Source organism: Thermobia domestica, chromosome 18, assembly GCF_964235325.1.
Source record: "Thermobia domestica chromosome 18, izTheDome1.hap1.1, whole genome shotgun sequence".
Lineage (NCBI taxonomy): Eukaryota > Metazoa > Arthropoda > Insecta > Zygentoma > Lepismatidae > Thermobia > Thermobia domestica.
Window position 1 is genome coordinate 38251222 of NC_137471.1, and position 24161 is coordinate 38275382.

The following is a 24161-nucleotide window of genomic DNA, read 5'->3' on the forward strand; positions in this document are numbered from 1 at the left end:
TCTGTTTCTCATTAATGTTCAATTTGGAAGAGATTGCAACATTGCAACAGAGAAGTAATTGATATACATGTAAACTGTTTCTGTATAAAACATGAAAACTTATTTTCATCAATACGCAATAGACATTCTGTGGTAAATGAAAGTATTTCAAAATTATTTCAATATTGTTTTACTCTTTTAGTTTAAAATTAGTTTTTTGCATGTGTGGCTATTATAATATTGCAGGAAATACATGACATTGCAGTGGATATCTAAGATATTTACCTCCAATCTTTGTTTGCAAAATTTCTTTTTCCAATGATATTTCAAAATTAGTCTGAAATTAAATACACAACGTAAAGAGTTTTTAAATTCAAATTTAAATGTATACTTCTTATCGGAAATATATATAACAAATGTTATATACTTGTTAATTTCTAGTAACGGATTATGAAGTTATTAAACTATTAAAAATTATGATTGGCAAATTGAAAATCAGATGGTATCAAATAATACTATAGAAAATATACAATAAATCGCCAAAAATCTGCTACCACCTTCAAAAATAATTTAGCGGTCAAAGTGACCGCATGATCCTTAGAGGGGTTAATTTTCCCGGTCCTAGTGTTAAGAGCAGCTTTACGTGCAATTTATTAGTGAATGTAAACAGAAATAGCAAATTTGGCATAAGTATGCTAAATGGCTTGTGCCTAATCAAAATTAGATCTCCATATGCTATATACAGTAAAACAACCTTACAAAAATCAGTTCTTTGGAAATTTTGATAGTCAGCAGCTTTACATTTCTTTCCAACACCGAAACTATATGAGGCATAGACCTACAGCTTAATGTTGACTCCGAAGCAGAAGAATTCACATTGGGATTAAACTCACTGCTTTTGAATTGAGTTCAAATGCATGGTTAATAGGAAATGAGTAATTGCCGAGACGAGAAAACGTAGCATTAAGTTGATATACCCAGGTATATAACTACAGGAAAATGTATAAAATGTCAAGATATCAACATGTTCCTTCCAGAATTGTGATAAATACAGATCTATAATTTTATTTACTTAGAGATCTTCATCAGGAAGTAAAGCCCTCAAGCCCAGACGTTGATTAGGTTCTGAATGTCGATGTGATATTTTGCACTATGTGTGCTCTTTCTAATAATATGTTACGTAATACTTAATTTTCATATATGTGGAGTACAGAGATGTGGATTTCAGGTTAAAAGAGATTTTAAGCCACCTCAGTATTGATATCCTAAACTGCAAATAATTCCAAAATAAATAAATAAATAAATAAATAAAGATATTAAAATGAAAATCTAAAACTATTATTATTATTATGATTACGAAAACCTATAAATGAATATTTTTGTAATAAATATTTAAATAGGATCCGCGATGGCTTAGTAGTAGAGTGCTCACCTCTGGTACATAGTGTCCCTGGTTCGATTCCAGATTTCAAGTTGGTTTTGTGGTGGAAAAACATCGTATGTTCGAGTTTTCTTGAGGTTCTTCCATTCCCTCCCACTTCCTTCATTCCAACATTTCATCCAACTCATTATCACCATCCACCTTAGCCTCGGTGCATAATCGTGGGGCATTCAACACTCTCGCTGTATATATGCAGTAATGTCTACCCGTTGGAAAAGTTAACGCTACGCTAGTGAATTTTATACAGGATGTCATTGACGTATATTAAAATTTTAACAAATCAATTTAATTACGGAATGCGTTTCTATGGTAAATGTATTCATATTTACTTTTTTTGTATGAAGTAGTTCTAAATATTGCTTCGTTGTCCGAGAAATATTTTAAACCGTAATAATGCTTGCTATTTTCCATATTTGGAACACTGAGTATTTAAGAGCAAGAACGTTCATTAAAACTCGTTATTTACAACAAGTCATCACATACTTACATTCAGAAATTTTAGCTACACAAGAGGGAACTAGATGTTTACTATATTTAGGAAAAGTATAAGGGTTACTAGTATCAAAACTTTATTTTGAAATAAATAATTTGAAGCTGATGGAGATGCTAATTTTATGTAATCATTCTATTCATTTATACTTCGTCCGGTTGGTGGATCACACAAAATATTTAATTCAGCAAGCAATCTTCCACTAGTTAACTAGTCAGTGTTTCGATCTTTATAAGAGTCAAGCAACGGAATGTTACCTACACTTCAATGAAGTGACGGTGTAATTCACTAAACTGTACATAATTTCAATTTTATGTCAACTTTGAAGGACATTTTCAACTTGTTCGTTCTCAGCCAGCTATAAATTCTGGATTTTGTTATTTGTGTGACAAGAAAGATCCAACGTTATTTTCCATAAAATATAGAAAACTTTATATGGCATCATTCTCAACCAATCCAAGGAGTGGCAACGTTATTTTCAACTACATTGGCTTCTTATAACCTACAGGTAACGTGTGGGATTACCAGTTGAAACCACATATAATGCAGCAATAAAAACTAACATTAACTCATTTAAATTTATTGAATGTTAACTTTCATTTAATGAAAATCCGTGCATTGAGTGTCTTTTTTTTTTTTTTTTGTATTATACAAGTTCAAAGCTGCAAATGTGTTTCTTCGTTGTTTCTCATGAGACTATCAAGTCCACTTTCATAAGTTCAAACGTTCCTTAGCTTTTCATGCAGAAGGCAGGTCCAGCTATTAAAGTATGACCATTGTTTGCAACTAACACTATATGGATAGAAACTATAATTAGCGCGTTTCTTCTGTAATAATACCGTGCATATACGTTATTATTGATGATCCGTAGGGTATACTGGATAATAGGAAAAAAAATAAAATTGTGAAGATCAAGACTAGTGATCATTATTCGTTGTGAAGCAGGAACGTACCCTAATATCCCCAAGAGTAAGAAAGAAAGACTATTGAATTCATAGATTACTCATTTCTTATAAACTGCTGATTTTGCTCGAAGAAAAAAAAAAAACTATAACATAGTTCTGTAAAATTCTATCTTCATTTTAACGCCCCATGATTATCCGCTTTAGCCTAAATCGACGGATGATTAAGGTAAAGTGAATGATAGTGGAAAAATTGGTGGAATGAGAATGTGAGAGGAAACGAGAGTATTCACAGAAAACCCAGGGACACAAAGTTCACCATAAACTTTTTACGCTGGAGATGATCAAGGGACCTCAGGCACCAGAAGTAAGTCCTCCACAGAGCGATCCTGCTTCGGCTTGGAGTCTGTCAATGTAACATTTATCATGGAATATTCTAGATGATATAGAGTTTCGATCATGTGTGTGTTAATCCTCAGTGAATTCTCGACCATGTCCAACAATTTTAAGTCGTTTAATTTAGTTTTCGGTTAAGATCCAAGAATTCATGAGATGCATAAATTATTTAACCATTTTAATATGTTCAGTACGGTCCACTACAACCAAAACTGCAACGATAACTTTTATATAGTGTTTGTGTATATCCAGCTTTAGGGCAACATCCTTTAAATATCGCATTAACCAGAGGAAAAGGAAACGTCAGTTAAAAATTGTACTGATTAATATTGATTTGTTTGTTGATTATGCCTTGTGTGTAAGTTGACTCCTGTATTTTACCCTTTGTTATTGCAGCAAATGGTATTAAGAGACTTGTTTAATTATTACAGTAACGATATAACGGTTTAAATAATCAAACTATAAGGACGCATGTAAGTTTGCAGAATTGTATAATACAAATATTACTATTTGTATTATACACTTTTGCAAACTTTTGCAAACATGTTGGATTTTTAAGTTACTCCATCTAATGTGTTATTATTTTCACGTTGGGTAGTGCATATTAATTATTGCACTAGACTAGTGCACCTTACACTGTCAAAAGAGATATAATTCTAGGGCAAAATCAGTATAATCCTTCTTTTAATCAGTTTTTGTTAAGCTAATTTCTTTCTTTGATTCTCCGTACTACTTGGTTTTATTTCTTCGTATTTCCAATTCTAACTTTAATTTCTGAGCCCTTGTTTCTAATTGTTTCACTTTCCCCATCATTAATATTATCCCGATTAATACTTGATCGTGATTTTGTCTGAAAATAATATGTTACTATAGTTTCTTCATTTTATTTACAGCTTCTCTTTCCTTTTCCATGTTACTTGTTCGACTTTTACTTAAGTTCTTTTCTGTCAATTCTGGCTTTCTTAAGGAATTACATTGCGACATTACTTTAGCCTTTATCTGAATTAACTTGCTTTGTTTTGATTTTTTCAATATATAAAAAAGGTATAAACCAGTAAATATTAATACTGTTACTCCCTTTAATGATGAATTAGACTCCCATTTGTTATTAAGGGATAATTTGTGATACTCATGTAAGTTCATGTTCCTTTACAATCTGTTTTTCATACTTTGTTCATGATCTTTTAAAGTTAAAAGTTTACTTCTTGCATCTTTAAAAGTTAATTGTTTTGATTCTTCATGTAAAATTTCAATTATTTATTCTTCTTATTTAAAAAAGGTTTAACCCATACCCCTGATTTAATTTAAAAAACGAGGTCTTTATTAAGTTTCTCCTTTTCATTCCAGTTGTTTGATTTCGCGATGTCCATAAACTTGTCTACTGACTGCAATGTTAACTCATAAATGACGAAGATCATGAATTACGTACACGTTTGACTTTTACTGCAAATGTGAGACCACTTCGCTCACTACTTAGTGTTTCTGATTTTTCTGATTTATATTTTCCCGTTCTATTTTTCTGATTCTGATTTTGTTGTTTCTCCCATCCGTATTCTATCGCTTGTTTCGTAGTGCAGATGATCTACAAAAAAATTGTATAAAATTGAAGTAAGAATTCTCAAATCTGAAATTTACATGTATGATATTGTTATATTTTTGTTTTCATAATTTTACTTGATATTGTGAAACTTGAAGAATGGAGTATACTATCTACACTATTGAACTTGATTTATCATTCTTGTCAATCTAATCCTGAAGCACTTTTGCCTCCACAATTAGCTTTAAAATGCGAATGTAACATCTTTAATTGTACTTACGTGGTTACAAGGAATCGTTTTAGCACTATCCGTCAATTTACTTATGTAATATTTGTAAATTTTCAACAATTAACCAAGGATTGTAAATTCAAAGTACTTTCTTGCTTAGAGAATTCAATATCGGAATAGAGTTCAACATGTGTTTCATACATGAAGTTCTTTATTTCTTTCCGAACCAGGGCTTGCTGTACATTGCACATTCAAATTGTCCTCTACTATAAGCGTGTCTGACATTCATGTTGCTACTCTGCCCAAATTTCTATGAATGGGAGAAATAATTACAAACAGTGATTTTGATTACAAAGTAATAAATTCTTAGATTGTGAATGAACTTAATGAAAATTTTGTCCCTTTTATTTTAAAGATAATTATTTAGATTTGATTTCACGTAAGCTCGTTTTCGATATTGATTTGATTTAATTGTTGCGATATAGAAAATATATGCTTCGGCACTTAAAAACTTGGACACTTCTACTATTTCTTGGTATTATCTACTCTAGTTTGGTTGCGGTGTCACCTAAATCCACGAGTTGGGTCTTCTGTTTCTACAGAAGCTTACAACCTTTGAGGAGCATGCATAGAAGGTACTGAAAGATTTTTTTTTGCGTTTTTATTTATTTGAGATGATAATATGTTATTCCAGCATATAGAGTAAAATCCACAATTTTTTCAGTATATTGTTTGTACTTGCTGTCATTGTGAAATTACTACTAGTGTCAGTTACTTTTGTAAACACCATACTGGAACAATAATCAGCGCAGCGAAATGGTTTCATCAAGTAAGATGCGAGAAAAGGAGATGAAACACCGAAGATTGGAAAGCTTGTTACATTTGTGTTACACATCGTGTAATATTCTGCCGAGAAATTACTCTATTTCAAAAGTACAGAACTTGCGTAATACTATGTTTGTACCAGTTTTAAATTTAGACAAAGGGTTCAAAGTCCTTCAACTTAAGGCTTAGCAATAGTAATGTTTTCAGTCTACATTTAACGTACGCGTAGATTTGTATGTTATAATTAAATGTAATACTGTCCATATGTGCAATATGTTCTCATTGTTTGGGCAATTGAATGGTTATAAAACCTGTCAATAGCGCAAATTTTTTTAAAAAGTAAATAGTATGTAATAGGTGCATAGTTTCTATCTTCAGTACGTCACTAAATACGCAGAGGATAACTAATTCATGAAACTATTACTATTTGCAAAAAGTCATTTTTCTTGTTTTAGATGTATTACGACAAATTAATGAACTGATTAGAAGTTGGATAATACTTATTTCAATTTTCATTTCCTTGTACATTTAAATTTTTTACAGGTTCCACAAACATACACTTTCTACAGAGTACAATTCAGTTATTTCACGAGTTGAAAAATTTCCTCATTCAAAAGAACCTTATACAGAAGGGGAATGTCATGAAAGATTTCCTGTACGTTCAGATGTAAAAGGAGACATAGTAAAGGATAGAAATGACAAACCCTATACGTGTGACGAGTGCGGTAGAAAGTTTATTCGAAGAACTAGTTTTGCAAAACATGTAATATCACATACAAGCAAAAAATATTATATTTGTCAGGAGTGTGGAAGAGGATATATTTATAAATCAGATTTGAAGCATCATTGGCTCAGACATACAGGTGAGAAACCTTATATGTGCGAGGAGTGTGGGAGAGGATTTACTCGAAAATCAGTCTTATTAAGACACATGCAAATACATAATAATGAGAAACCGTATTCTTGTCAGATGTGTGGAAAGGGATTTAACGATCATTCAAATTTGAGGTCTCATATCTTAACACACATAGGCGAGAAACGTCATACCTGCCACGTATGTGGAAAGGGATTTGTTCATAGTTCAGGGTTATCTGTACACATGGTTATTCATACTCGAGAAAGACCTCACAGCTGTGACAAATGTGGGAAGAAATTTAGCTATAAATCATATTTAAGAATCCACCTGTTAACGCACACGGATGATAAACCTCAAAAGTGTGATGTGTGTGGCAAGGGATTTATTCAGAAGTCACAAATGAAAATTCACATGTTAAAACATACAGGCAAGAAATCACACATATGCCAGGTGTGTAAGAAAGAATTCAGTGACAAATACAGTTTGAAAGGCCACATGTTAAAACATACAGGTGAAAAACATCATTCATGCATGAAATGTGGGAAGAGATATGTTCGAAGAATAGATTTGGGTAGACACGTGGCTCTACATACGTGAGAATGTACATGTGAAGAACTTAAAAAATCAACTTCAAGAAGCCTCATTGTTCTACATGAAGTTGTTTAACCTCATCTAATTAACGATTGTGTGAGTGAAAGATTTTGAAAATTAATTGATAGAAATAAAAAAAATTATATATATAACTCAATAGTGTGTGAGGATATTCAGTAGTATATTCGAAAAAGTACCTTTTAATGCATGTATTTGAAAACCTCGTTCGCACCAGATTTCTAGAGAAGAATTTGAGCTCCCTCGTGGCTAAGTGGTTAGCGTATGCGCCTTTGGCGCGGGAGACCCAAGTTCTATTCCCGGTGGGAGCTCATGTGGTTCGGATTCCACGTTAATCAGTAGGTCCACGTCTCATAGAGCCTCGCTGCTGAAATGGACGCTAAACTAAATCAACTCAACTCAACTAGAGAGGGATTTATTCAAGCAGTAAGCTGTTGAAGATAGATGTTAGCAGATAAAGAAATAAATAATCATACGTGTTAGGATCTTGAGAGGCGATTCAATCTTTAATTAACTTTCAAGAGAAACATTTTAAAACACAGGTTAAAGAAACTCAGTGTTAGGCGTGTGCAGGAGAATTTAGTAAGAAGTTAAATTCAAATATTTACATAAGGATGCATTCAGATAAGAAATCTGATACTGCCAGAAGTTAGAGAAGAATTTTGTAATACCTGATTTAGGGGTTGTAAATTCATCAGATACGGTCAGCAAACTTCATACGTTTGAAGAATGTGGAAAAGTGATCAATCATTGGTACAATTAACAAGGGATATGCTACAGTGCGTCCCACTAGCTTTCGAACCCGAAAAAAAGTTACAATTTCCGAACAAATGTACATAAGAAAATGAAATTCACAATACACGTACCGTGTTTCATGCTAAGCACGAGAAAGTATTGAAGAGAAGTTCACATGTCAAAACAAAGACGATAGGTGGCGCCAGGGAAAGGGCTGCTTGGCGTGGTGCGCGTGCGTTAGTGTGACTCGAATCGCTGGATCGTGAGGATGGTTCTGTACACCGTACAGGAACGCGTGTTCATTGTAAAAAAATGTTGGATATCGGGATCGTATCAGACCGTTCAACGTGAATTTTGCCATGAATTTGGATGCCGTAAAGGACCATCGAAATCATCAATACATCATTTGGTGAACAAGTTCGAAACAACAGGAACGTTGCGTACGGGTCATGGAGGCGCCCGTCCACGGATGTCCGAGGAGAGAGTACAGAATATGCGGCAACGTCTTTTGCAGTACCCTAAGAAGAGCCTGCGTTGATTACCACAAGAGGTAGGGATGTGAAAGTCAACTGTGCAAAGAGCCGCGAAAAGAGCCAAACTGTTTCCATATCGCGTTACTGTCGTCCAGGAGTTGAAGACTACAGATTGGGAAAAGCGCGTGATGCATTGTCGTTGGTTGCAAGCTTTGTTGCATGACAATCCAGGAATCCTAGACTATACTTGGTTCACAGATGAAGCTTGGTTCCATCTCTCCGGTTATGTGAACTCGCAGAATACTCGGGTGTGGGCCGCCGAAAATCCGCATGTGTACCACGAGATTCCGCTTCATCCCTTGAAGGTGGTAGTTTGGTGTGCAATTTCCCGACAGCGTATCATTGGATCCATCTTCTTTGAAGATATAGTAAACACACAAGTTTACTTACACATTTTCAGTGAATTTGTGAATCAGCTGGACGAGCGTCGCGGTTATTTCCAATAAGACGGAGCAACATGCCATATTTCCAACGTGGCCATGGCAGAAATTGAATCCTTTTTTGGTGACAAGATAATCTCCAAAGGATTGTGGCCCCCAAGATCCCCGGATTTACACCACCTGATTTCTTCTTATGGGTTTTTCTTAAAAGTTGTGTCTACAGAAACAACCCACGATCACTGCAAGAGTCGCAAAACAACATTGAGAATGTGATTCATGAGATCACACCGGAGACTCTACATCGGACTTTTCACAATATGGAACGCCGTGTACAAACATGTCTTGACGTCCAGGGAGGACATTTTCAGCACCTGCTGTGACGGTCGTGTATTCAGCATGATACAAGGTACGTGTATGGTGAATTTCATTTTTCTATTTGTATTTGTTCGGAAATTACACGTTTTTTTCGGGTTCGAAAGCTAGTGGGACGCACTGTATCATGTTCAAATGATCAACCTTACACGTGTGGAAAGTGTGAAAAGCCATTAAATGTTAAATTACGCCCGAGGGACATTATTATATACGTAAGTGAAAGAGCTGTGACATGTCATATGCGAAGTGAGATGTTCAGAGATAAGTCAAACTTTCAAAAAACATACCTTCTCGAACCAGTAAGAGCAAATTAGGAAACCTTACATTGTAATATTTTAGAGCAACGTAAGGTTTTGTATCATTATATCTAGTAAACCACGTGTTTCTGATCCCTAACTATTTATTCAAACATTCGTTTGTGGAAACCAGTTGGTCACATAGAGAAATTTTAAAAAAATATTTGTGGGTCACGTAATTTAGTCAATAGTGGAAAGTTAAAAGCATCGTGAATGTTAACAAACAGGAGTGTAACATTATTTTTGACACGTATGTGATACAGTTGAAGGTGTAATGATGTTTAAAGATCCACGTATTGTTCTTATTTAATAGAAAAACATATTTTCAGCTTCTTGAATAAATGAAATGAAATGAAATATTTAGGTTTAACGTCCCAGGTTTAACCCTTCACACTAAGGAAAATTAAGATTATAGTAAGGGAGTGATGATGGAAGAATTGGTGGAATAGGAATGTGGGAGGAAATAAAAATAAGTAAAAAAAACTCACAGACAGAATTTTGTCCACTACTAAGATACTTGGTCAGAGATCGAACCAGCTGCAGCTCCCGGAGTAAAGCTAGGATAGCTTCTAGTTTTGCTTCAGGGGTTATTGTGTGTAAGCGTAGGTTGCGTCCGAGCGTCAATTACTGCTCGGATTTTATACCAAATTTGTTGAATAAGTAGCCGATTTTAAAAATAAAGGTCGATATATTGTCATTGGAGCTTTGCCTAAAACAGACTTAGTTTACTAAGCGGCTTTTATGTAGCATATTATTTCTGTTTAATTGCTGGTCAGATGTGAACAAGATTTGTTGAGCAAGAGGGCTATTGTCTAAGGATTAAATATCACTCATTATATTTGGTGCAAGAGCTCGATCAGAAGCAAGCTGGACTTGGCTTGCATATGGTATTTATTATCTTCACTGTGCTTGTACGTTTCCTTTAAGCAAATAATGAATGAGCAGTAGGGAAATATCAGAAAAAAGAAAATGCTCCAAGAATATTGGGAGCGAAAAATCTGTCCAGTTTTCTTCCCTTAAGGTTGGTTAAAATACTTTCTCCTTCATATGTTGTAATAGACTGAAATAGCGATGTCGTCATTTCCTTTTCGTTGTCATGATGATCGCCATGTTTTTTCTATACAAACTCATTAAGCGAATGGTGTATTTTAAATTCTAGTACAAACAAGGACACCAGCTGTAAATTTATTTACAATTATAAAATGTTTTAACGGCTCTAAAGTTGGTGGGACAGGATACAGATTTAGAATATGGATATGCGTTTAGGAAACTACGAATAAAATGAAGAAAATTCAAAAAGAAAGAGTAATATGTAAGGAACTTATTTTAAAAGCTACACATTTCTAAGTGATAATGTAGAAATCAAATAATTAATGTAAACATCATTATCATGTAATCCACCTTACGAAGCAATTGTACAGAATATAAACTCCCTAACGTGCAGATTGATAAACTGTCGGCACAAGGGGAACTGTAAAAACATACGATTTTAAAAGAAAACAATGTTTTAGAATAATGTTAATTCTACTGGGACATTTATTTTTCTTGTGACCACTCTTGATTATGGAAGTGCACAATATTAATATCTACAATATTACAAAAGAAAGCGGAGAAAAGCAAGCATTTGGAAATTTTCAATCCGGACCATCAGTGGATATAGGTAAGATCTTTTCTGATATTCCCTATCAATTTTTTAAAGCATTTAGAAACAGTTCAATAAAAAACATCAAATTATGAATGGTTCAGCATATATTTTAAACAATTGTTAAACATTAATTCTGTTCATATATGCAATGTTATGATACATATATTAATTAATCAAAAATTTTCCAGAATTATTTAAGTGTAATATCTGATTATGAACAACGTGAGTACACTTGTTTTCTCTTTCTTTTTTCTGTATCTCCTTTTTTTAATTTCATTGATTAGAAATATTTAAAAAGAAATATAAATATTTCATTCACTCGGTTCAAAATCTCTTGTCGTCCAAATTCTGTCGAAGAATTTGAAGCTTAAAATATATAAAGCGATAATCATGCCTGTTGTTCTGTATGGTTGCGAAACATGGTCGCTTACTCTGAGGGAAGAACATAGACTGAAATTATTTGAGAACAAGATCCTGAGAAGAATATTGGGACCCAAGAGGAACGGGAGTGGAGAATGGTGGAAACTTCATAACGAGGAACTACATAATTTATACGGTTTACCCAACATTGTTAGGGTCGTCAAATCTAGGAGGCTTAGGTGGGCAGGTCATGCAGCTAGAATGGAAGAAAGTAGAAACGCTTTCAAAGTCTTACCTCGAAGACCCATCGGAAAACGACCATTAGGAAGACTTAGTCGCAGATGGGAGGACAATGTTAAGATGGATCTCGCAGAGATAGGAATACAAAGTAGAAACTGGATCCAATTAGCTAAGGATAGAATCAGTGGAGAGCTTTTGTGAACGCGGCATTGAACCTCTGGGTTCCATAGGCCATAGAGTTAGTTAGTTAGAGTTATAATGTTTGCAATTCCGAAATATTTCATTATGTTTTCGCTTTGTATTTAGGTCCTCAGGTATTTAAGCTACTTGCTGTTTACAAAATAAAATGGCGATCACCATGGTAACGAAAAGGATGTGACGTCACATTATTTCAGTCTATAGACTTCTATTTTATAATGTCGAATCTAGGACAGTGCTTCATTTCCATTGAAGTAAGTTCTATGAATTAACAATTATAACAAGGGTATATATATATATATATATATATATATATATATATATATATATATATATATATATATATATATATATATATATAGAGAGAGAGAGAGAGAGAGAGAGAGAGCGAAAAAGTCTCGAAACGGTCCGTTATCTCGTGAAAATACAGACTAGCAAAATAAACAAAACTCCACATTAATAGTTCTGAAAAAGCTATCCAATGACACCAAAACCAACCCCTTATTCCCAACCATTTCGAGGGCAAGGAGGGTAACTTATATTTTAAATGTTAACCCCCATTACTTATCACTGATTTGGATTCTTCAGAAAAAGGGTCAGTGGAATGACCGAGAACTGAAACTGCCTTCACAGATGGAGCTTGAATCGAAAAAAGGGGTGGTTCCAGAACATAAAATTCTATTTGCCAATCTCTTATTCTATGGCCATACGGTTAGTGTAATGAACTGTTGAATCTGAGTTCGGAAGTTTGATTCCCGCTTGTGACAACTTCTTATCTTTTGTTGTTATTCTTGTTTGTCCATATGATTAAACTTCAATTAATACTTTATTCAGTTTACATACAAAACAAATTTCGATAATTTTTTTTGCAAACCTCTTTTATGAAGTAGTTCTTAGTAATAAGGTTATTAGGATTAGAGTTCATAGAGTTATTGACAACAAAAACAAACTACCTTTGTCGCCATTTGTACTTTCTTGCAGGTTAATAAACTATGGAAAAAACATAACTTTTATCGAAGTTAAAATGTACGAATTTATTATTTAGGTACAAAACATACATATAAAAACGTTACTCTGCTTGTTAACCGAACTTAGGATATCTGAATCCGCAGTGCAATAGTGCGCTAACAGTACGACAACAGAGCACGGGACTGACAATTTTCATTTTGATAACGTTTTAATATCCTCTGTTTTGTATGTGTCTATTCAAGCGCCGTCCATGAAGGGACTGTTTTCAGTTCTGGGTCAAATCACTGTCCTTTTCTCTAGAGAACCCAAATGTGCAATAAGAAATGGGGGTTCCCATGTAAAATTTTAAAGTTAAACCCTTTACCTCCGAAAATGGTGAGGATAGAGGTTGTGTTTAGTATCGTTGAATAGAATTTTCAAAGCTATTCAACACGTGTTTTTGTTTGTTTTGTGATCTGTATATGTCGCGAGATATTAGACCGTTCCTAGACCTTTCCCGCTCTCTCTCTCTCTCGATATATACACTTCACATCTTTAGAACTCCTCCGTGGCTAAGCGGTTAGCGTACGCGCCTTTGGCGTGGGAGACCCGGGTTCGATTCCCGGCGGGAGCTCATGTGGTTCGGATTCCACGTTAATCAGTAGGTCCACGTCTCATATAGCCTCGCTGCTGAAAGGGACGCTAAACTAAAATCAACTCAACTCAACTTCACATCTTTACATCAGATATGAATTGTTACCATACAATTAATCCTCAAAATATGCGTGAAACAAACCCTAATAGTAACTTTTTTGCAAACGGTTAATGAAACTCTTGAAAGAAAGTTGAAAATTCAAATTCAAATTAACTCAATAATCTGTAACTGATTAATATCTGAACACTGAAACAATAACAGTTCGATACTAATATGTTATGTGTCAAAAGTTTTATGAAACAGCAACAGTTTTATGGCTCTCGAGTGATAGAAATTTTAACTATATGTGCTGAATTTCATTCGTATGTTTTTGTACAGAAACGATCATTTTCAAAAACTGTTGTACGTTATTGACTTGAATGATGAATGAATAAATTTATTTTGTATGAGGATTGAAGTAAAAATACGTTTTTGATTAGATAAACTGAAACTGTGATGCTCTCTAGCAGTTTGTAGTACGTATATTATACTTGATCTGTATAAAGTTACAGTTGAGAACTGATACAAAAAACGTAAATAAGTCGTTTGCTATTAAAAAAAAAAAAACTGCGATAGGACACCAGAGATCTGATTTCTCCTTCTTTCCGTAGGTAGTTGAAAAATCTACTTCATCTTTTCAACGTTTCAGTCTAATGTGTTAAGCGTAAGTTAGCTTTATATACGAATGTCTTCTATGTTTCATCGATTATTCCATTGATATTCGAAGTTGTGTGATTGTTTTTGAAGAGTTTCTTAAGTCAATTATTTAAGAAATTCCCAGAGAGAAAAGTCACAGCGCGTTAGCTCAGAACAGTCAGAACTTGTACCTCACGGTTTGTTGCCAATTTCATCCTTAATAAGTTAGTGAATTTTAAAAATAAGGGAGTGTTCCTTGAATGCAAATTTAGATATCTCTAACAGTAACCTTTACATCTGAACAACTTCTTTAAGAACATCTTTAATTTTAATATATTTTGTCTTATTTATATCTCTAGAATGTAGTTATTATTTTCTGCCTTTTACTTTTTATCATTATACTTAAAACAATTGTTTATTATGTATTACTCTTGCCCACATTAATAATAATTATAATTGTAATATATGAAATGGAATTGTAGATTTATGTATTTAATTGTAGTCTTCGTAACTTTCTTCTTTCGCTTCTGAAGGAACTATAGAAGACGAATTGCTTCGTAAATTTGAACGTGTTTAGCAATTTGTTACGTAAAAGAAACATGTGAAAGAACAATAATACTAAGCTAATATACATATTTAGTGCTATATGAAAATAATATTTGCCTATTATGTGGATGGTACTAGAGAGGTTTGAAGAATACCTCATCCTAAACGAAGGGAAAATTCCCAATTTACATTTCCTCGCGGGAGAAAGCGGGCAATATTTTAGGCGTCTAACGTAAATTGGTATCAACTGACTCCAGGATAAGTAGCCAAACTCTACCAGGTACCAACGATCTCTGAGAGCGGATGAGAAGATGGAGATCAGGGTACCTTCTTGTCCTTGCACAGGAAAACTGTTCTAAAACGTAAATAAGCCACAGAGTGGCCAACGGCATGGAAGTATGCAAAGGGTATGGGAATGCTACCAAACTATGTTTTTCCCAGGATGGACGAAGAAGGAGAAAAATATAATGATGGTTCTTCTTTTGGTAAAATACTACCCGTTCGGATCTCCAGGTGGGGACTACTCTGGGAACAATCATAAGAGAAGATAGTAATAATAGTAACTTTCATTTCAGCATGGAAACCTGGAACGTACGTATTGTATAACGGGCGGGTAAAAGTGGAAATGAAAAATTGAAAACTTAACATAATGAGGTTCAATAGTCAGGAAAAGGTGAGACAGTATCGGACACTACACAATATTGTATTCAAGTGAAGTTAAGGCCGAGAATGGTGTCACGATAGCAATAAGGAACGCAATAGCAGAAATAGTAAACGAAAAAATGCTGCAGTGCACACTTGATGTTTGTAAAGCTGTGTACAAGACCAATGGATATCGTGATAATAAAAGTGTATACGGTATTCCAAGAACCGACCATGGCGGCAATGAAGTAGAAGTAATATACCATGAGATTAGTGACATATTGCATCAACAGGGAAGAGGAATGGTGAAGACCATACTAATGGGAAAACCACAGTAGTATACTGTAGTAGAAGAAAGAGCTACGAATAAGGTGGTGGATCTATTTGGACTAGGTAGAAGAAACGCACGGGGGCAAATACTTTTCGATTTCTGTATGCAACATGATGTGGTGGCGATGAATATGTGCTTTACGAAAAGAAGAAAACAAGCTGTACACCAGGAAAGGTCGAGGAGATGACAAACACTACCAAATCGATTACATTCTTGTGAAGCAACGTTTCAGGAATGTTTACGAGACGTGAAGACACTACCAAGAACAAACATTGAATGAGATTACAATCTCCTAGGGGTGAAAGTACAAATCTGGTTAAAGTCAATCAACAAAAATGGGAGGAAAAATCGAAAAATGGAAGTTAGGGTGATTAAGTATTGAGAATAATGTGAGGAGAAGAGTTAAACAAATAATACTAGACATCCTTCACAACAACAGTGACAGTATAGAAAAAGCACCAGGAAAAGCATGGTAACTGAAGTGATGCTTAAAGAAGACTGAGAAATGCAGAAGGCCGAAAACCACTGACAAAAGAATACTGAAAGCTGAATGATCAATTGAGAAGAAAGAAGGAGAAAAAAAGTGCATGGAACAGATATGTGAAGAATTTATGGAACTTTAACGGCTCGGTAGATATGATATGATGTATTAGGAAACAAGAATTAGAAGGGAAAGGTAATAAAATATATGCACGTTTGGAATGTAAGATCAAGAACGTCGCGTATTCACTGACCTTCAAACAATCCTTAAAACCTGGTGTTGATATAGTATAAAGGATTTGCATGATCAGAAGAACCGCCCAAAATTATTGCGATCGAAAGAGAGGAAGAAGCGCATGATATAGAGAAAGGACCCGGTATATTGAAAAATGAAGAAGTTCAAGCCATCAAATACATGCGAAGGAAGAAAGCCACTGGCGGCGACGATATACCAGTAGATTTGCTCAAAGGATTAGGAAACAATGCAATGAAGGTACTGACCTCACTTATTAACAAGATCTTTCTAAGTGAACAATGACCAAAGGATTTTCTCGATGTTGCAAGGTTGCATTACCTTACAAAAAGCAAGCAAAGAAATGCACTAATGACAGAATTATTAGTCTTATTTCCCACGCTGGAAAGGTTATTGCGAGCGTATTGAACAGGCAGCTGGAAAGTAAAATAGAAGAGACGTTGTAGGAAAATCAATTTGCATTCCGGAAATTAAAAGTCACACAGATGCTGTTGACTTAATGAGAATTATATCAAAACGAGTTCTTGATTTGATTTTGATTTTAGCTTCTCTTTCAGCAGTTAGCTTTGTGAGACGTGGACCTACAGCTAACGTGAGATCTGAATCACGTGAGCTCCCGCAGAGTAATGAACCAAGTCTTCAACGCGAAAAGGCGCGTACGCTAACCGTTTAACCACGAGGGAACTCCAAAACACATTCTTGACGTAAAGGAGGAGTTGTGTTGGTACTTCATCGACTGGCAAAATGCTTTTGACCTGCTCAATTGGACCCAACTTCCGAAGATTCTTAAAGAAATCAGTTTCAACGAAGAGATCGACGTTCATTCACAATCTGTGCATAGGACAGCGAGTGAAGTTGCACTTGAATCAAGGAGAAACAAATAGTATGGAGCTTGAAAGAGCAAGTCAGACAAGGATATACAGATGGTGATCAGAAAAATGGAAACACCTGAACGAAATTGCAACTCACCAGATTAATATGGTGTCGGGCCACCTTTCGCCTTCAGAACAGCCTTGATGCGACGTGGGATGGAGGCATAGAGGTCGTGAATGGTAGCAAGTGGAATTTTACACCATTCCACGTGCAGGGCATCGGCCAGTTCTGTGAGAGAGGATGGAGCTGGAAATCGTCGCCGGAGTCGTGTTTCCAAGAAGGACCACAGATGTTCAATTATGTTGATATCTGGGGATTGGGCGGGCCAGGGTAGGTGTTGAACTTCATCCCGATGTTCCTCAAACCACGCTGCAACAACGCCAGCTGTGCGAATGGGTGCATTACCATCCTGGAAGATGGCGTCATTGTCCGGGAACAACATCCGGACCATAGGATGCAAGTGGTCTCCTAAAATTTCGACATAATCGTTGGCAGTGATTCGTCCGCTAAGTGTGACCACAGGACCCAATGAAAATCATGATATAGCGGCCCACAGCATCACCGAGCCGCCGCCATGTTTCACAGTTGGGCGGAGACACTGCAGATCATAAGCTTCTTTGGGCGTTCTCCACACATAAATACGGCCCGTGGTTAGGAATAGGGTGAAGGATGACTCATCCGACCATATCACACGTTTCCAGTCCTCAACGGTCCAAGTTGCATGGTCGCGGCACCATTTGCGGCGTGTGAAAGCGTTATGGTTCCTGATGAGCGGTTTGGCCCTTGCAACACGACCCCGTAAGTTCATGTCATGTAATTCGCGGCGGACTGTGATTGTCGAAACAGGGTGGGGGAGGTGCTGATTGAGTTCCTCCGTCACTTGCTCCACAGTGGCACGACGGTTCTGCGTGACAATGCGCTTTAATACCCGGCGTGACCTGTCACTCATGATTTTCTTCCGCCCACTGTTCCGCTTCCCCGATGTGGTTTTCCCTTGTGTTGTGTAGGCCATCATCACCTTCGACACTGTCCCACGCGACACATCTAACACAGTAGCCACTGCCGTCACACTCACTCCACATAACCGCGCACCAACAATTTGCCCTCTTTGAAAATCTGAGAGGTCTCCCATTTTACACTACCTCCGTCTGCTGCAGCCACCGGACACTACTGTTCCACTGCGCCTGACGTAGTGTGGAGTCCGACCTAACACACCACCACGAGCGGTCCGGCGCTGCGGCCACGACACCACTGCCAACCCATACATCTGACATGTTACCAATTACAGGTGTTTCCATTTTTCTGATCACCATCTGTAGTATGTCGCCCTAGTTATTCAACATTTTCAGTGAATGTTAATGAAGGAATCAATAATGGGAATTGGAGAAATCGGAATTGGAGGGCAGATCGTTGACAAAGTCAGGTAAGCAATGCTACGGTTATTATAGATAACATCGAAGAAAGATTACAGAAGATCATAGGAAAACAGTTGACAATATTATTGATACTGAGAAATCACATGGAATGGAAGTCAGCATCTAAAAATCTAAAGTCATGAGAATAACTCATGAGAACGCGCCCTTATGTGTCAGAGTAGAACACAAAGAATTTGAAGAAGTCCATCAGTTTAAATGTCGGAGAAGTATTTCGACGAAAGACGCTTACTGCACCAAAGGGATGAGGTCAAGAATTGTCAGTCAAAGGGCCATTCAACAAGAAAAGATTACTTTTAACCATTAGGCTTAATACTAGACTAAGAAAGAAGATGGTCAAGTGATATATATGGAGTATTCGATTGCATGGTTCAGAGACCTGGACATAAGGGAAGTTAGAGAAGAAATACGTAAAAAGCTTTCAAAGAAAGACAGAGAAGATAAAATATACGGAGAGAGTAGCAAACGAAGATGTTTTTAAAGTAGGAAGAAAGGGGACAAGCGTCCTTCGTAGGAAGGCCAATTGGATTGGACACAGCTTGCGAAGAACTTTTCTTCATATCGTCATAGAAGATAAGATGGAAGGCAAGCGAAGAGTGAGAAGAAGAACACAACTAATCGACAATTTGAAAAATAGAAGAAAATATTGGGAGTTAATGGTCTTCACTACAGCGAAATTAAACTACCGCTAATTTTAGAGTTTTTCTGTAATTTCTTCAAAACAAACAAAAATAATCGAAAAGTAGAAACGTAATGGACTAGACAATATGATTTTGCATGTGATACCTTTAGCACAATTCACTTATCTGCTTTTAGTGTGGCGCTCTTTACAGAACCCGCAAACAATGCAAAATTATCTACAGTTCCAAATTGAAAGCAGATAAATGTGCTGTGATAACGGCATCACATGCAAAATCGTATTGTCTAGTTCACTACGTTTCTGCTTTTTAAATATTTTTATTTGTTTTGAGGATATTACAGAAAAAAACTCTAAAATTAGCGCTAGTTTAATTTCACTGTAGTGAAGACCCTTAAAAGAGTAATCTGAAGACCCAGAAACGTGGACGAAATAATTGCAAGTCGAATCTTAAAAAAGGAAGAACATGACTCTTGGTTCCAGGACCTGCCAACAGGCAGAATACTCAACACTATGTATTACCGTGGAAAATCTAACATAGGAGATACCGTGGGGTGTCTTAGAGATCCTAATTAAAAAAATAATTATTAGTGTTTTGTACAGAAATTTTATACAAATGTATTTCAAAACAATAATGTATTGCGTTGCACTCCAAGTCAGACTTTCACCTTCGAAATCAGTACCATTATCATAATCTAAATTAGAAAAGAAACACTTTACGATCTCGTTACCAGGTAACAGACGCAACTACAGCGCAGAATATTTAAGTCATATAATCATTTTGGGATTGTTGCTTTAAGTAACGGGCTTTATTTAGCCCTTTGTAACTAGTCCGGCCTAAGGGGCTTTAGGCCTTTACTATTCACAAACTGTTCAAAAACATAAGTAGGTTTCGATATATCTATTGTTTCGAACTGTAACCTGAAGAAAGAGACAAGGTCACAAGCAATGTAAGAAAACGTTTTCTTACTACGACCTCAGCAGTAAACAATCGCTTAAGAGGATAAATAAAACCCATCCCAGAGTTTGGAGCTCTTAAAAGTAGCAGTATTACAACCTACTGCCAGCCCAGAAGTCCGTCTTGGATTCGCCCCTGAAACATACACTGGGTAGAAAATCCAAGAACAGACGTTTAGACACTCACGTTAAGAAATATACTATATTAAATATTTCTGGCGTCCCAAAAGGGCCCCAAGGTAATACACAAGGGTTAATAGTAATAATAATTATTATGTAGCTTGTATAATCAATGTACTCACTATATTTTGTTCACCAATAAAAGCAAACTGATATTTGTGTTTGTATTTTTTCGTTCTTTCTGCTTTGGTTCAAACAATTGTGACAAAATGAATGAGATAGAAAGTAATTCATCATATTTATATTTACAATATATCAGATTTGTTAATACAATAAAATGTGCTCGTTTCACAACACAAGCGGAGCAAACTGGAAGAGAGTTAATTTTCCATCTGCACACACGAAAACCAAACCATTTTCTGCCTCCTGGATTATTTTAATAACACCTTCTGCAACAGCTGAAGCTCTGAAAATGAAAGACATATAAATAAGACAGGGTAAATATAATTACAATATGTATACTAAAGAAGACTCAGAAGGAATATAGGGCGAAGCAACCACAGGTACCTTGTACAATTATTGTCTATCTCTACTTCACCATCTGGCTAAGTTCACTATTAAGATTTGTGTTTAGCCGCTTAAAAACTGCAAATTTTATTTTTCACACATTCTCGCATAGCGATTCATTGTATCTGGGGTAACATTAAGAGTGTTATTGTCTAACATTCAACAGCCCTTCGAAAATGATAAAGCCGTTTTATCTCGCTTTGTACTACAGCAATGGCCACTATTTCTTATATCATTGGCACAAGTGTCTCGTGTCTGGCCTACACATTAGCATCATTTTATCAGCGTAGAGTGACTGCAAATGTTGCCAGGGCCCTGCAAAAACAATTTCTTAAATATTTTTAGTGTTTTTTTTTTGTGATTCTTCTTCTTCTTCTTCTATGAATATGGTTGGAATTGAACGAATATTACCTCGTTGGGATCTGTGCTCTATATGCTTTCCAACGGTGTATGAATCATGATTCTGTGATAATTAGGAGGATCACCAGAACCCTTAATGTGTCTACGAGTTTGTTAAAATCCTTGGCGGCCGTCTAAAGGTTAACATAATTAAATGAATCCTCTCACATAACTTCTGCCAGGAATTGGACACTGAACAAACTAGCGAAACTTTGATAAGAAAAGGGAAAATTTTTTCAGAAAATCTACGAACACTGCTTAAAAGGGTAGTTTAGTCATCTTTGAAGAAATAATGAAGTTGGACAGACAGTACTGCCGTTGAGGATACATCGTGATCATTGATTCTTGTATGTAATTGTGATCCTGTGCAAACAAGAACCATTACAAAGTGCCATATATTCTCTTTTCATTCATCATCAGATTAGGACAAAACATCATTGATATACTTCAATCACGATAGCAGTTTGCAGGAGTCACTCCAATCCTGTTTGATGATTGTCTTGGAGATTAACCTACCTTTCAGCATCGAAGCCAAATAAGACGTGGAGACTATTCCTGTGATCTGGAACACATGAGTCTACAGAACTAGGGTTGTCCACGCTGAAGGTATACGGTCATCATATAGTCACGAAGGAGCCTCCGAGACTTTTAGAATGGATAGAGGAAATATTAAGCACTCACGTACGACTGATAATTGGAACCAAGATCAATCTGCAAAGTCCCTGTTAATATATCGGGCAAATGGAAATGGGTAAAATTTGATTTGTTCGTAAAGTATTAGAATGTAAACCCTACTCTACATTATGACAGTTTGTGACAGAAAACAATGAAAATTCGTCTGTTTTTATTATCTTTCTAATTACCAGCGTTAAATCAAACAGAAGCTGTTTATTTTAATTCCTGGACACTAAATACATGTCAAACTACTATTAGAATAGCAAACGGAAGCATTTCTTTTGTGACTTAGCATTTTCTCTCAGCACGATGTTTGTTGACCAAAGTGGATTACAACTTAAAATTGAAACCAGAAGGAAAGTAAGAAAGAAGAAGTTAAATGCTGTGAAGTTGAAAATTGACAAAGTCAGAAGTCAGTTGATATGAAAATTAGAGTATATGAGACCTAAGGATTTTAGTGATGATGAATCGCAAAGAAGAAATCTCAGTATACAGTATTTTAAAGGTTTTCCAATTGAGTGATTTCAGGGTTATATTTAGTTTTACTAGGCCAATACTAGGGTGGTAACTTAAAATATACTCTGACTTTGTTTATTGCCATTCAAAATAGTTCTAGCGTAAACTGGATCGGATTTATCTGAAAGTTTGCTTAAATATAAACTAATTATTTGCTGAGCAAAACTATATATTTTCATTAAAATTCAACACGTGTTACAGTTTCGCCAACTAACTCTGGCTTCATCAGACACTATGAGATACAGTATTTTGCTGAATGAATATGCTTTCTTTATTCATTCTTGAGCATGCGGTTTCTGAAAATGTACTTAGTATCAAAACTTCCTTCATTCTTCACCATATCTGAAAGTCTGACTAATGGATAAATTTACTCTATTGTTTACAACAATCACATAACACATTATACAGTATTTAAATAAATATATAAGTTCGTAATTAATAGGTTAGAAATTATACTTACGATTGACCGTCTTTCACCAGGCCTATCAAGTGTTCTATGGCATCTTCCCTATTTACTTTCTTTCTTACATTCCCAGCTGCAATGTTTGTTATCGTCTTCGAGGGGCATATAGCATTCACTCGTACACCAGTTTCTTCGAAGCACACTTTATGCTATCATGTAAATATAAAAAGAAGTATGTGATATAATAAAAAAATACTTCTGTAAACGTGTGTATGTCTATCGTATGCAAGACGACAGAGCAGAATAAGATGTACAGCCCAGCTGGAGTGATTTGCTTGCTCAGTAATTATCTACCAAGAACTTTCTTCTACATTTTTGTCATGATTTGGGTTCAAAATGCAACCCCTCTCTCAATCAGGTCGTTGATAATTCTATGCAGTAGGATTATCGTTAAAATATTGCAACAACGAGGGTGCTTAACTCTCTTACGAAAACATTCTTTTGGAAAATTTTGTAACTTACTAAATGTTAGATTATTTTAAAGTGTAAAAGATAATGGGTTGTTATATGTCTTGCTATTCCTTAAATGATAGTTACTGAATGTTGATTCTATACTGTAATAGTATATATATTTTATATTGTAGATTTAATTAGGACACTATTTATATTGTAAGGATCCTCTTATCACAACATGAGCACAAGTTTATAGACGACACGTGCTAACGTTTATAAACAAGCAGACGATACACTGAACAGGAAGACAGAAAGATCAACACGATGAGAACCGAAGGAAGACTAGCCACCTGAAGAGGGCCTATAAAAAGGAACCACAGAGAAAGGAGGCATCAGTTGAGCACTTGTCGCCAACCCACAACAGCTCAGGAGGTCATACTGGACTAAGGGGCTCTACCTATCCTAATATCCCTGGAGGCTGCTTTGAAGTGAAGGGGATTCTTCAACATAAACCATACCTCACGAGGCTGCCACGAGCCGAGGAGGTATCCTAGGATCATAACCTGGAGTCGCTA

At 35.7% G+C, this 24161-nt stretch overlaps 2 protein-coding genes across 10 annotated transcripts in view; one reads left to right on the forward strand and one right to left on the reverse strand.

Annotated features, from left to right (window-relative positions):
- The window catches only part of LOC145675852 (uncharacterized), a 30301-nt gene extending 12603 nt beyond the window's left edge, over positions 1-17698 (forward strand). For all 9 annotated transcript variants that reach the window (XM_081746612.1, XM_081746607.1, XM_081746613.1 and 6 more), the window contains exon 3: positions 6343-17698. In XM_081746612.1, the coding sequence (XP_081602738.1) occupies positions 6343-7252 (910 nt within the window). In that variant the 3' untranslated portion in view covers positions 7253-17698. The remainder of the gene's footprint in view (positions 1-6342) is intronic.
- A 1049-nt stretch (positions 17699-18747) lies between these two features.
- The window catches only part of LOC145675019 (15-hydroxyprostaglandin dehydrogenase [NAD(+)]-like), a 48769-nt gene continuing 43355 nt past the window's right edge, over positions 18748-24161 (reverse strand). Inside the window, exons 6-7 of the mRNA XM_081745387.1 lie at positions 23191-23342; positions 18748-21039 (exon numbers count right to left, since the gene is read on the reverse strand). Coding sequence (XP_081601513.1) covers positions 20922-21039; positions 23191-23342 — 270 coding nt within the window. The 3' untranslated portion in view covers positions 18748-20921. The remainder of the gene's footprint in view (positions 21040-23190; positions 23343-24161) is intronic.